This window comes from Pagrus pagrus (genome assembly GCF_965226575.1).
Source record: "Pagrus pagrus genome assembly, chromosome: 12".
NCBI lineage: Eukaryota > Metazoa > Chordata > Actinopteri > Spariformes > Sparidae > Pagrus > Pagrus pagrus.
Genome location: NC_140196.1, coordinates 2,223,470 through 2,236,700, shown reverse-complemented (window position 1 = coordinate 2,236,700; position 13,231 = coordinate 2,223,470). Strand labels below are relative to the sequence as shown.

The following is a 13,231-nucleotide window of genomic DNA, read 5'->3' as shown; positions in this document are numbered from 1 at the left end:
CGTCGAGCATCGCCATGGAAACACACATAGACGAGGTATGACTGGCAACACGTCTGACGGGAGGACGGGTGGTGGTGGTGGTGGTGGTGGGGAGGGGGGTCGCCATGGTGATTTGGAGACTGAGGGATACTCCGATGAGCAGCTGTTGCCATGGAGACACACAATGCATGTCATCCCGGGCTTATTGGGTGGGTGGGCGTCCGGGTGGGGGGGTGCAATGATACAGCGCGCTGCATTTGACGACTCTGCAGAATAAAGATGTCAGACGAGAAACACACAAATATGCAGCGTGAAGATGATTAACGTGTTTTCTCTGATTGGTCCACGAGATGAGTGTCAGTCGTACAGGCTGACAACACGGATGGTTTCACAGGAATGGGTTTCTTTCTTTATATATTTCACTCACTGCGTCTCTGCTAGTTTCAGTATTTTTGAGCGTGCGTGTAACTGCCTCCACTTACACTTGAAATCGCAACACATGATGAAGGTGTCTGCCGACATCTTCACCTGCGATGTCATCATCTGTTTTGTTGAAATCGGCAGCAGCGGGGTGAAACTCTGTCGCCTCACATCCTCAGTAAACCTCCAACCCTCAGCCATACACAGAGTAAATGTTGTCAGTTAACTATCTGCAAACCACGGATACTTTGATACTTTATTCTTCTTTATGTTGGAACTTTGTGTTTCTTTTGGTTCAATTTGCAATTTTTGTCTTGTGACAACACGGTGCTTATGGTCTGGTTCGGTGGAGACACTAAAACCACTGAGTAAAAGGCTGGAGATGTTGCGAGGTCTCCTTAAAGATTTAATATCCAACAGTTGTATGCTTTATAAAAGGTGAAATGTCATCTCAAACAGTGGCTGACTCCACCACCGTCCCCTCCAGCTCCTGATATGAATATGTTAACTGCCAACATTTCTTTTTGGAGACTACACTGCCAGTCTGACAAGACAAACTGCTGCTAACCACCTTGTTTAATTTCATAACGTAAATGTATTTAAATAGATGAAATGATCAAAGTATTGACACAATATAGCAGGTTTTGCTTCCTACCATCATCTCTGAACCGATCAGTTTGTTCTCTGCTGGTAAGACAGTGTGTAAATATGCTCAGATATCAGGAAAATCAGCTGCTGTATGTGGCAGCGGTCAAACAATGAGCCGCAAAATAACTGAACCATCATTGACTCCGGCACCGATCATGAGAGCAGCAGCCGCTTTCTCTCCGCCACATCCGCCTGCACCCTCTCCAGCAGCTATTTTCTTGGTAACCGGCGTGACAGATGACAAGGCCCGCCCACTTTAATGTATGATTGGTTCCCTGAAAAAGAGCGACAGTGATGACCTCAGCTCCTTTCTGAAAAAGTTCAGACATTGTCAACCAGACGTGCTCTCAGCGGCCGCACACAACAGGCAGAGCACTCTGACAAAATACGCTGGGTGCAGCACTTTTCTTAGTGGCCACATGTTGCTGCGTATCTCCTCAGCGGGAACAGCTGAGAAAAGACCAGTGAAGTTCACAGAGACGTTCAGCAAATGCAAACTGTTAGAAGATGGATAAACGCTACTGTCTAATATATTATTGTAGCATTAAGATTGTCTTCATTAAGGAGCCGTAACCAGGACCAGCAGCTCCACACAGAAAGCACGCTCGTGGTCAGTATGTTAACACAGATAATTAGCATTTTGTGTGTGAGACGGAGGACGTTAAACTCAGCGTGTCTCCAGTAATGTTAACAAATTGTAGAAGAGTTCACGAACTTCACAGCGTACGGCTTCAGCATTAACGCGCTGAGTGACCTCTGCAGCCGAGCTGGGACGGTTGTACAGACGTGTGAGCTGTGATGTCAGTCCGTCGTGTTAAACCAGAGAAGATGTCGAGCTTCATTCATCACGGTGAGATCTGCTGAGCGAGCAGCGTTTTCTCTGCATACAAAGAGACAAAGACACAGGGTTTTCATCTGAAGCAATACATCTGTTTTATTAATGATTCATCTTCGTCATGAACGCCTTCAGCCTCGTCCTCTTTTTTAAAAAAATCTCTGATCATTCCCTGTTAGCTCCTGCTGCTTCCTGTCCGCCTGCGTCATCAGTCTCTACTGTACTCTGCTGGGACAGTACTGCATGTCCACTATGTTCCTGGATTAATGAGCGTGCCTCCCGGCGTCACCACCCTGACCGGCCAAGGTCAGAGCGCAGTGATTTTCAGAGCTGTCAGGTGGACTCGAGGCTTCTTTCCTCTGTAATGAGCCTCCGCTTTGCCAGAGAAAAGACTGAGAGAGTGAGTGACGGCGGCCACCGCTGGCAGAGGATCAGAGTGTAGTGAAGAGTCGGCTAATGAAGCAATCTGTGACTGCAGAGTGACCCCCACACCCCTCAGAGCAGCGCTGCTCACTGCTTATTGTGTTATTTACTGCAGTGATCGAGCTTCACACTTTAATATTTAAACTTTGCTGCGAGCTACATGAGATTACTTTACATCCGTTTAGCTGATGCCGTCATCCACGGTGGCTTAACAATATGTTCATTTCTTCGACTGAAACATGGCAGGAATCATACGAGTGCATCACATTTGATGCTACGTTTAGACCAATAACAGAATACAGGGATTTTTTCATTACACTTCTGCAAATGTCACGGCTGATGATGAGACAGTCGGGTCCATTCTTGATATAAAGAGATTTAAGCTGTTAATGGGTCATTGTTTAAGCTGACTTCCTGTCCAGTCCAGTCTTGCAGTCGGCGATCCTCTCGTCTCTGCATCACCACACTTTTACGACTCCATCTTTTTTCCAAGGCAGCTCTCTTTCTTTTCTTCAAGCGTTTGCAGTTTGCAGTCAAAATCTGAAGTTTTTTTCGTCATCGCGTGATGGAGCCAAAGAAAAAAAGGAAATGTTGTTTTCTATTAGCTTACATTGTGAAAGAAGCGGCTGTAAAACCCCTGTGAAATAAATTCTGAATCTGAATCTGAATTTGATCCATTCGGTCTGTTTACATTTGGAAAGTCTATAACTGTATCCCCTTTCAGGTTAGCGGAGCGCTGAACTGGATGTTAGCTGGCTTTGCTGGTAAAAGGGAAGTCAGGGATTTTTTTGTACAGGACAGGAACACTTATATTCCTCAAATAAATCTTTTAATTTGATGCACAAACAAAGGTCTTCTTCGATATGTAGGAATTATATGTTGCAATAGCTTATTTTGTGAAATTAGGTTTGTGTTCGGGGCATTTATACTGTGACCCAGTAACACAGCTATGGTGGTGGTTTTACATTTGTAAACCATGTGACCTAAGAGTGCCTCACCTGTGTGCTTAGCTGGTGTTTTGGGAGGATCAGCAGTTCTCACCACTGAAAGACAGAGACCTCACAAACTGCAGGACAACAACTCAACAAGAGACCGTCGTCCTCAGGTTCGTGTTGAACAACTCGAGCTGTCCATTTGCTGCGGTGCCAGCGGGCTAGCTTAGCTGCTCAGTGGTTGGACTCACTGTTGTTGCTCATGAACTCCTTTCTGTTGCTCTGCCAAACACCGGACCTGCTGCTTACTGTGAGTGAACCAAGAAGTTTCCCTTCACTCCAGACGGACGGACAGACGGATATCAGAGTTAGCGAGCTGAGGTGTATCTGTGCAAATGAACAGCGCTGTCGTCCGGCTGACACTGATTGCCAACACCTCCTCCTGCCAAGTCAGTAATGGCTTCCCCGGCCTCGAGGGCACTCAGGTGACAAATTACAGCCTTTGGCAGCCGAAACCCTCAGAGACCCAGTCAGTCAGTGAAAAGGTTCTGGCTCATCGGAGGCCCGGCTGAAGTACGCAGCTGTGGACTGTTGAATGTATGCACTGTATGTAGCGGCTCATCACAACATCTGATATCCAACATGAAAAGATGCTGAAGGCCAAATGCAGGATGATGAGCGCTGATGGGTCCTGATGGATGAACACAAAGTCCCAACCTTCTGCTAACCTCTGCTGCTTTTATGAACAGTTTCCTGCTGCATACATTACCCACGATGCAACTTAGCCTCTGAATGACATCACTGGAGACAGTTTATCAGATTACATGCAGCTTCCTCTGGAGCCACCAAAGGCTTCACGCTGTGCTTTTCATGTGCAGTCGTTCTGTAAACACACCGGTGGCGTTTCCCTTTAAAGGACTCCGATCAGGGAAAATAACCTGCTTGACACACGCAGATAATTATTTTCTATGATTGTTCCTGTGCAAGATGTACTTTGTCAACATGGTCTCAAATTCAGCAGCTTGGTCGTCTTTCTTTCTTTCTTTCTTTCTTTCTTTCTTTCTACATTGTTACATCGGTTAGATTCTCCACAGTTAATTAGTTTATTTCATTTAACAGAAACCAGAAGAACAGAAGAATAATTAATTCAGATTTTCTGGCATGATCAGCAAAAAACGACCTTCTCAACCTTTGAAGTTCTCATAAAGTCCTAATTTGTGTCCATTCCTTGAAAATGTATACCTCTTGACTCAGTTATTCTGGTCTTCCACTGATGAAAAGAATCACAAAGACAAAACGATGATAATCAATAAGTTTGAGTGATATTTAAGGTTTATAGTGAGTAGAGACCAGGTCAGTCTGAAGTGATGCTGAGGAGTCACTACAGCGTCACACTGACCAGGCTGCTGTATTCGACTGAGAACTGGAACCTGATGTTCTGGTACCAGCTGAAATGTTCCTGTAGTGTTTTAACGCTCAACACTTCTTTGGCTTCTTTTGTTAAATATGAATTACAGTTGTTGGGTTGATCCTGATAACTGTCATAGTGAGTAATCCTCCAGGAGCAGTGTGACAGTACGCTTCATTAAAGGTGCAGAAATTAAAATAAATGGAAACAGAAATATAATAACGAGAAGCCGCCTCTCTCTCCTCCGAGCACCAATCACAGAGCGCCTCCCCTCATCGGTTAACGTGTCGGGATGAGACCCGATCGACATCACATTTATTTTCATTTCCCTCCTCCCTCCGCTCGCAGACAGCTGGTCGTAGTGACGCTCTCCGGCTCCCAGCGGACGATGACGATAACTCACAGCTTTTGGAAAATTGGGTCAATAAGTCTGGTTTCATAACTCCGGTAAACAAACACAAATGGCTGCTCATTAAAAAGCTGCGTGAATGAGTGAGAGCCTCTCTCTTCTCCTCCGGGACGCTTGATAGTGTGATTTTTCATCATCGCTCTCATTTTGCCGTTAATAACTTAAAAAACAGGCCACGAGTGTGACGGCGAGCCGCGGTGACTGATGGATGATACGCTGTCAGGACAACGGTATTGATTGATGGGTGAGCGATGCCCTTTAGAGACGATGCATCATAAACATAATACCCATAATGCAGCAGTAACTGACGCAGTCCAGTATTCTGCTACAGTACGTTTACTTTGATTCGATCTACTTTTAGCAAATACAATAATGTGTTTGTGTGTATTTACTGTCTGTACACAACAAGTCATGTTCAAGTGGAGTCACAGTTTCCACCTGTGAGTCGATGTGAGGCGAAAACGATTCCTCCTTTTCTGTCTTTCTTTCTTTCTTTCTTTCTTTCTTTCTTTCTTTCTTTCTTTCTCACTTCCTTCTCTCAGTCCTGTATCCGTCTTTACTCTTATGCCACTCTCATTAAAATAAAAGTTCGCTGTTCTCGGTGCAGATCCTTCGTGTCCTCGTTCTGCTTCAGCCCAGACACATTTTGATTTTTATGACTGTGGCAGCCATATTTGTCTTCCACTCATCCTTCCATCCATTACTGAGCGGCTGAGAGGCGTTACTGAACCTCATTTCCTTTGGAATGACCCTAATTATACGGTCAGGAAATCTAAGATAATTAGCACTCAGGATTTGAGATTTGGTCCTTAACTCCCCAAAGATGAGGTCAACCAAGTGCGTCAGTTTCCCCTGCAGAGGAAACTGGGGGAAAAGTCACAATTATATAAGACAGAGGACTGAAAACATCTGACAGACCTGAGTCAGTTTATCTGCAGAGAATCTGAGCTGCAGCAGGTTCACAGCGTTAAGAAATAAAGAAATGAAAGGCCTTAACGGTAACGAGGGCTCACGTTTGATGCACCTGCTTCTCCTCAACCTGCTGCCAGTTCCCAGAACACCTCACTGTCGTTGGCACGGGATATTTTTTGTCATTCAAGTAGTGAAAACTGTGTCCAGTTGTTCAACACGGTGCCATCACTCACAACAGCAGATGTTTTCAAGAGAGAAGGTGACGCTGCAGTGCATTCTGGTCGGTTTGTTCTTCTTCTCTGGTGGATGTCTCACTGAATATTGATGTTTTTTAGCCAAACTACAAACTACAACAAAGACAAAACACCTGATTCCCCTCTGTGAAAACAAGAGAGAATACAGTCTGAAGTGAACGGACACACAACCTGTGTGTCCGTTCACTTCTCTCTGACTCTGAGAACCTGTTTCTCAGAGTCGTCAGATGATTAAAAGCAGGATTTTGTGCTAAGAATCAAAGTTCTCAGATTCATCCTGGGATCAAACGTTGTGCTCGAGGTGCAAGAAGAAAGAAAAGTGCTGTTGTGGGATTTTCCCAGTAAGCTTTGATTTGAAAACTTTAATTCACTTTCTTCTTCTTTTTAACCAGTTATTACAGGTTACTGGATGTCTTTTGGCCTCCAGGTCACTGAATCGATAGATTTTACAGTACATCCCTTATGAGACGTATCTTCTTTCATTTCAAAGAGACAGAGCTCGATTAGATTGAACTTTTGTCCAGTCCAGATCTAAATCTTACACACTGGATGCTTAAATTGGCTTTGAAAGATTTGATTCTTCTTGCTGAATGAATAAAACTCTCCTTGTTGATGATGTAATGACCCGTGTGAGCTCACAGAAGAGCTCAGTTCATCTCATCAGAACAACAAACACGAACAGCATGAAAACTTTAATCTGCCCCTAAAAACAGACCGCAGAGCAACGTCACATCCCAGAGAAGTGCGCCGACCTCCCGTGAATGTTTATTGAGCAGCCACAGAAGGAGAGATTAAAAGAAAAGCTCCATTGATCTCTTCCAACCGCTGAGTTTGGTCCCACGAGGCCGCGGGGCCACCGATGACTTCATGGTGGGACCGTGAGAGTCGTCCCGATTGGCTCGTTACGAGGACGAGAAGCTTGGCAGTCCGACAGTCACATCCCGACTTCTGAGAGAGAAATCAACCTCGCCGTGACTCACTCTGCAACTTCTTGAGGAAACTCGCTGATGTAAATTTGCTGTTATGTGCTGTGATGCCTAAATTAGCGTACGCTCCATAATTGGCTCTAATGAATCCGATTAGTTCGACCAATTACCTCGTTTGTACTGTTCAAACAGCAGTCAGGGCGGGAGTAAACACAAAGTGAATGGAGCAGAGGAGTCGGACCGAGCTCGTCTTTACAGTTCCTGTTCGGTGTGCAGCTCAAATATATCAAATATAAAGATAAATATATACGATGCAAATTACACCATGAAATAATGAAACCTTCCTCTAAAAACTGAATGTCAGTGAAGCTGTCGGCTGTCGAGGTGCTGAGGCTGTGTGTGGATGGGAACTCCCTACCACACACACACACACACACACACACACACAGACACACACACACACACACACACACACACAGGGGTCAGGATACTCCCGGTCAAACACCAGGTTCTGCATGATCAGCAAATCCCAAATCACTACCTGAACCTCCGTCTCTCCTCTCACACCGCTGAGCCGCCCCGCCGCCGGGTGTGGGGGGGGAGCTGGAGGACAAATCCATCACTCTCATCACAGCTTCCCGTCGGCTTCGCTGCAAACGCCGGCAGATCTGACCCCCCGCTGAGGTTGAGAGGTGGCGCCGGGGTCGTACGGAGTATCCCACGAGACAGGCACTCAGGGAAAATCACAACAGAGTCCTGACATGCAGGCAGCGCTCTGTCCAAAAATTAATAAATAAGTAAATAATCCACCTGTCAAGTCGTCAGTGAAGGTGAGGCCAATGTGCAGCAGGAGGGATGTCAAGCACGTCACACAGAGTGCAGGAGAGAGAAGAAGAAGAAGCAGACGTCAGGACGTGAGATGATGAGCGATCAGCTGCTGGTTTCATGTCTAATTAAAAAAGCAGTGTGAGCGCACAGCAGAGGCCTCTCTCACCTGACTTCCTCCTTTGCTGCCGGGCTAACTCATAGCTGTTGTTTTCATCGAAGCTAGCTCAAAGTTCAGTTCACACAGATTAAAATGAAATAGTTCGTGTTGATATTTCACTATTTTCAATAAGATTTACTAATAAGACTTGGTCTGGTGTCTGTTTTATTACATTTACAGCGTCTAGCAACGTGTTGTCAGCCGACCTGCATCACAAACACGGCTGGAAAGTGCTTCAACATTTCACAGAAGCCCTGGATGAAGCTGGATTATATGATGTTTAACTGATGTCGTCGAGGTTTATATTTCACTTTCACATCCATCAGCTCTTTCCTTGACATATTTCAAAGCTGAAGTTTCAGACGCTGGACTCGTTCCAGCCTCTGCACTCGTAAAACTCTCTGTGACATTTCAGTGAGTCCTAAAACTGCAGCTGTCAGAGTGCAGTGAACATCCAGGCCTGATCAGCTTTATTTCAGCATGTCAGCAGGAAGTCTGTTAGAGCAGACTGACTGCCATCGTCGGTGTGAAGCTGCCTCCAAACTTCTTCTCAGAGATCCTCAGCTGAATAAAGATCGCCGCCTCTCATCTCGTCCTTGCGGCTGCAGTCATTAATGGCGTGCTGCTGCTGTCCTTTCCCACCAGTGTTTGCATATCGCCCAGCAAATTAACTGTCAGAATTGCATCGTCTGCACTCTCTTTATTGAATCTCGCCGGCAAATTGGTTGTTAGGAATCCTCAGGGGTGGTATCAGCACCGGGGTGCCCAGCAGGGCCGAGCCTCTGCTGGGCCCGGGGATATAAAGTGGATTAATGGAGAGAGAGAGACAGAGAGAGAGAGACAGAGACGGAGAGAGAGAGAGGTTGTACAGGTGGGCTGCTGTCATCATTGCTGCCACGTGACCTTTAATAACTCATCAAAACATCCTCTCAGAGCTGGATGCTGGTTCAGATAAACAAATGAGCTGACTGAAGCTGCAGCAGGTGGTTCTGGAAGATGGTTGAGTCTCTTTCGGTGGTCAAATATCACCGCTTGGTCCCGTGAAGGTACCGTTTATACATCTGTCAATATGTGGTGATGATCTTCCTCCAGGAGATGTTCCTGTCCTGTGTGAAACCAAAACGTCTACAATCTTTTTCTAAACCGAACCAAAGTGTTGTTTTACATCACCCACGTGTAAGAAACGCTTTGTGGCAGGAAGGCTTTGCTTTATTTATACAGATATGTTGCAACTGTACATGTATTCATGTTTCAACGTGTTCAGATGAAAGTACAGTAGTGAGTGTGTTGGTCTCTTTCTGTCTTTTTCTTCCTCAAACCTTCTTGTTGGTGGAAATAACTGTGACCGCACATGATCTTTTTCCACTGAGCGTCTCTCAGCTGTAAATCTTCCACCAGGCTTCAGTCCCACAAACTGAACCGTCTGCATCTGCGTTTAGCTTCACGCCAGGAAAATGGAAGGAAAGAAAGATTTTCCCTCTCAGAAAGCCTTGATAGCCAATCACAGCACAGATTGGATTCCATGCTTCATTTATTTTGGCCAACAGCAGGTAATGGAGCGTCACAGTGGTCACGTCCGACAGCTTTAATCCATCTGACTCCACACAGCAGGCGCACTGTGACGATGAACACGTCCAGAGGTGGCCTACAAACCTCAGGATGTGTCTTCTTCTTCTTCTTCTTCTTCTTCTTCTTCTTCTTCTGAGTGATCACATCTCAGAAGTGTCTTGGGTGCACCTATAGTCAGAGCTGTCCACCTGTGATCGGATCCCTCAGGACAGATGTTGATACCAGGTCCGAACTCATTGATGAGTGTCATGTTTCTGTTTTTACTGATACCGTCCGGCCCGTTTGATTTCGGCTTGACGTGTCCGGTGTAACGAACATCGACGTCGCTCTGTGTGTCTTATTGAACAAACCATCTGAAGCTGAGTAGGAAGTCGAAGCTGTCGCAGATCAGTATCTGTTGGATCGTATCGAGTTAACATCGACCTCCTGTGCTCTCTCCGGGATTATCTCTGTCCTCTGGATAACTTTGAGGAGAAATGCTCTGATTGAATTCAGATGACAGGCAGTAAGGTGTAAAACAAAGACGTGACGACGTCAAAACAACACGACACAGAGCGCTGAGGCGTCTGCTCTCGACTATCACTTCCTCCTGGTGAATTATGAAACACTCTCCAGGCTGTTTGGCTGTAAAATATTCATGTTGTTATGGTTGTACAGCACTTCAGAAACTTTTCTGAGACGTCAACAGAGTCTAATGGCAACACAACGGAGCATGAATGAGTCAGGATGTAGAGGAGGTTTACTGTCAGTGCTCCACTCTTCTGTTTCGAGGCTTCAGTAATAATCATGTGTCTTGTACTAAATGAAATAATAACAAATGCAATTTAAATACCTGCTCAGTCATGGCATCGTTGTTAGATGATCTAAGAGACAGTAAACATCAATTATTGAAACGATACAGTGAGGAAATACTCCTGACGTAACACTTACTATGACCAGGAAGAAGAGAAATATAAAACTGGGTGGTAATAAGCTGCTTTGACTCGACCTACAGGTGTTTTTCTGATGAGGACAGGCTGCAAAACACAACAGAATCCAGCCATTACTTGTAGGAAACAACTGTACATGTTCTGTCACCTCTGTTAATACAGCTTCTTACCTTTTCAACTTATAATGCAGAATTAAATTCATCTTGCACACCTGACTGTCCTCTGCATACAGGTGGAGAGCAGGGCGCTGTGTTTACGTCTGAATATGGAAACCGTTCAGTTTGTTTTTGCACCGCAGGTTAAATAAACCTGCTGTAAATGGTTCCTGTGCTTTCTGTGGATGAGAATCAGTTACCGGATCTCATCCCGTCGTTGTAAAAACCTCTCACCACCATAAAACCCCCCTTCTCCCAGTGTGCACTGCTCTGTTCTCCAAACCTGTGACGGCGGCAGCAGCCACATCAGGCCCGAGCTGTAACAGCGTGTGGAGCTGAAACAGAATCAAATAACCTTTCTCCACTGAGGCGGTGGTGGAGAATATTGGACACGCGGTGCTGGATAAATGTTAATTGGGCGGTGTCGCTGTGCGGTTCTGCAGCTGGTTGGGTTTATTTAGTGCGGTTCCACGTCATATATCACAGCAGGGTGGTTAACTCCAGACTATCGGGGTCCTCCCAGTGTACAGGGGGATTTAAATAGCCATTTGTGTGTGTGTATCCAATTAATTTCAGCTCTGAAAGGGATAAATATAGATGTTAGAGTATGAGGGGGCACCTGAGTGGATCATTGAGCCTTTTGAATTTATGGGCTGGTGGCGAAGTGCACATACTCATGTATACATACTGAACAGGTGAGCCACGCACCTGAATGTTCCCAGACTTATATTCACTCAGATGAAATAAAAATGATTCTTCTCCTTCTTCCTTTACTTCCTCTTCTTCTTCCTCTTCTTCTTCTTCTTCTTTTCTTCATTATCTCCTTCTCCTTCTTCTAAATATTCAGTACAGACAGGAACATGCTATCTTTGCTTTAAGGTGTTTTCTATCTTAGAAATCTTAAAAATACAGATGAAACAATCATACAGACATTTTACCAACTTTCCAACAGACTTTGTGCATTTTGTAATTTGTTACTGTGTCGAATGTTTTTATCTTAATTAAAAAGCCACTTAAATATCCTAACATCTGTTAACATACTTGGCTTTACATTATATTTGGCAGAAATCTTGTGGATCCTCACCAGCAGAACCATCACAGCCACGGCCCGGGAAACTGAAATCTGATAAATGGGTTATTGCTTTTTTTTTATAATCTGATCCTCTGGTACAGCATCCTCCATGGAGCCAAACACAGCCTCTAAAAAATAAATAAATGACATTTCATATAAAGTAAGACTGATAAATAATAGACCTCCTCTGCTGTGTTGAAGCGCTCTGATTGTAAACGGAGCAAAGAGTTTTTCTGTGGCTTTAAAAGACCCAAATATGTGTTTTACAAAGCAGCTGAGACGGAGTGGCACTTCATGAATGTGTGATTTATTCAGCTGTGTCACACAAAGTGCTTCACTCTGATTTATGCGAGCGGAGAGACATAATGTAGTAGTTATTTCAGAAATAGATTTTCCCAGAAGAGAAGGCACAAATTACGCAATCTGACTGTTCGGCTGATGGATACAGTTACAGAAGAGATGTAGCGCCCTCTAGTGGCGACGTGAATACACTGATGACTGTTGGAAGATGAGAAGACACATTAAAACATCAACTTCAGTGTGTTTATGACCTGATTTTGCCACCATGCTCACTGTGTGTCACGCTGCTGTACATACTGAACTGTTTTATTTTGTGTCTCTGCAGGTTTTTAATCGTTCTGGGCTGTTTGATTCTGGCCATACTGACGACATTCAGGGAGCACGAGAAGGTGTCTGCACACTGGCTGGTTATTCTGGTAAGATGACTGGGACTCCTTCTGTTTTGTGTTGAACTGTTTTGGGGTTTTGTTGCCTCACAGGACCAAGTTTTCCATTTTATTTCACTTTTAAAGCGTATGTTTTCTGATTTGGTTCCAGTTCTGTGATGTTTTACACTTGCAATAAGTGAAATGTTCAAACTAAACACTACATGTCTTGATTGCTGCATCATTTCTGAGACTCTTTCACAGACATGATCATTTTAAAATGAACTCCTGTGGGTTTGAACAGTTTTGGCTGCACAGCTTATGTTTCTGTGTTGCGTATAAATTGGAGATGATCATTTATTAATTCATTAAACCTTTTATATACAGTTGTATGAACAATAATTTAAATGGGGACAAAGTGGTTCAGAGGTTTCATTTCTGAACAATTTACCACCCCGATCGATAGAATGAATAAAAACCACAGATAAGTTAAAACTGGACTGGTTTTTCACACAAAGAAAGTTCTGCCCCAGAGAATCAGAACCTTTGGGCTCGCCACCAGAATCAGACTGAACTTCTGTGTGTTTGAACGATGTTCGACTGTGCAGCTTCACTTTGTAATGACTGAACCAAAGAGCTTGAAGAGGTGAGCTGATTTTTCTGTAGCTGCTTTAGATCAAAATCCAGGTTTTCTAGTAGAAAACATGGTG

The 13,231-nt window shown here is 44.5% G+C and overlaps 1 protein-coding gene across 6 annotated transcripts in view; it reads left to right on the top strand.

The window, feature by feature from the left end:
• Positions 1-13,231, top strand: part of kcnq3 (potassium voltage-gated channel, KQT-like subfamily, member 3) — a 94,407-nt gene that overhangs the window by 58,403 nt on the left and 22,773 nt on the right. For all 6 annotated transcript variants that reach the window (XM_084368645.1, XM_084368643.1, XM_084368646.1 and 3 more), the window contains one exon: positions 12,482-12,572. In XM_084368645.1, coding sequence (XP_084224771.1) covers positions 12,482-12,572 — 91 coding nt within the window. The remainder of the gene's footprint in view (positions 1-12,481; positions 12,573-13,231) is intronic.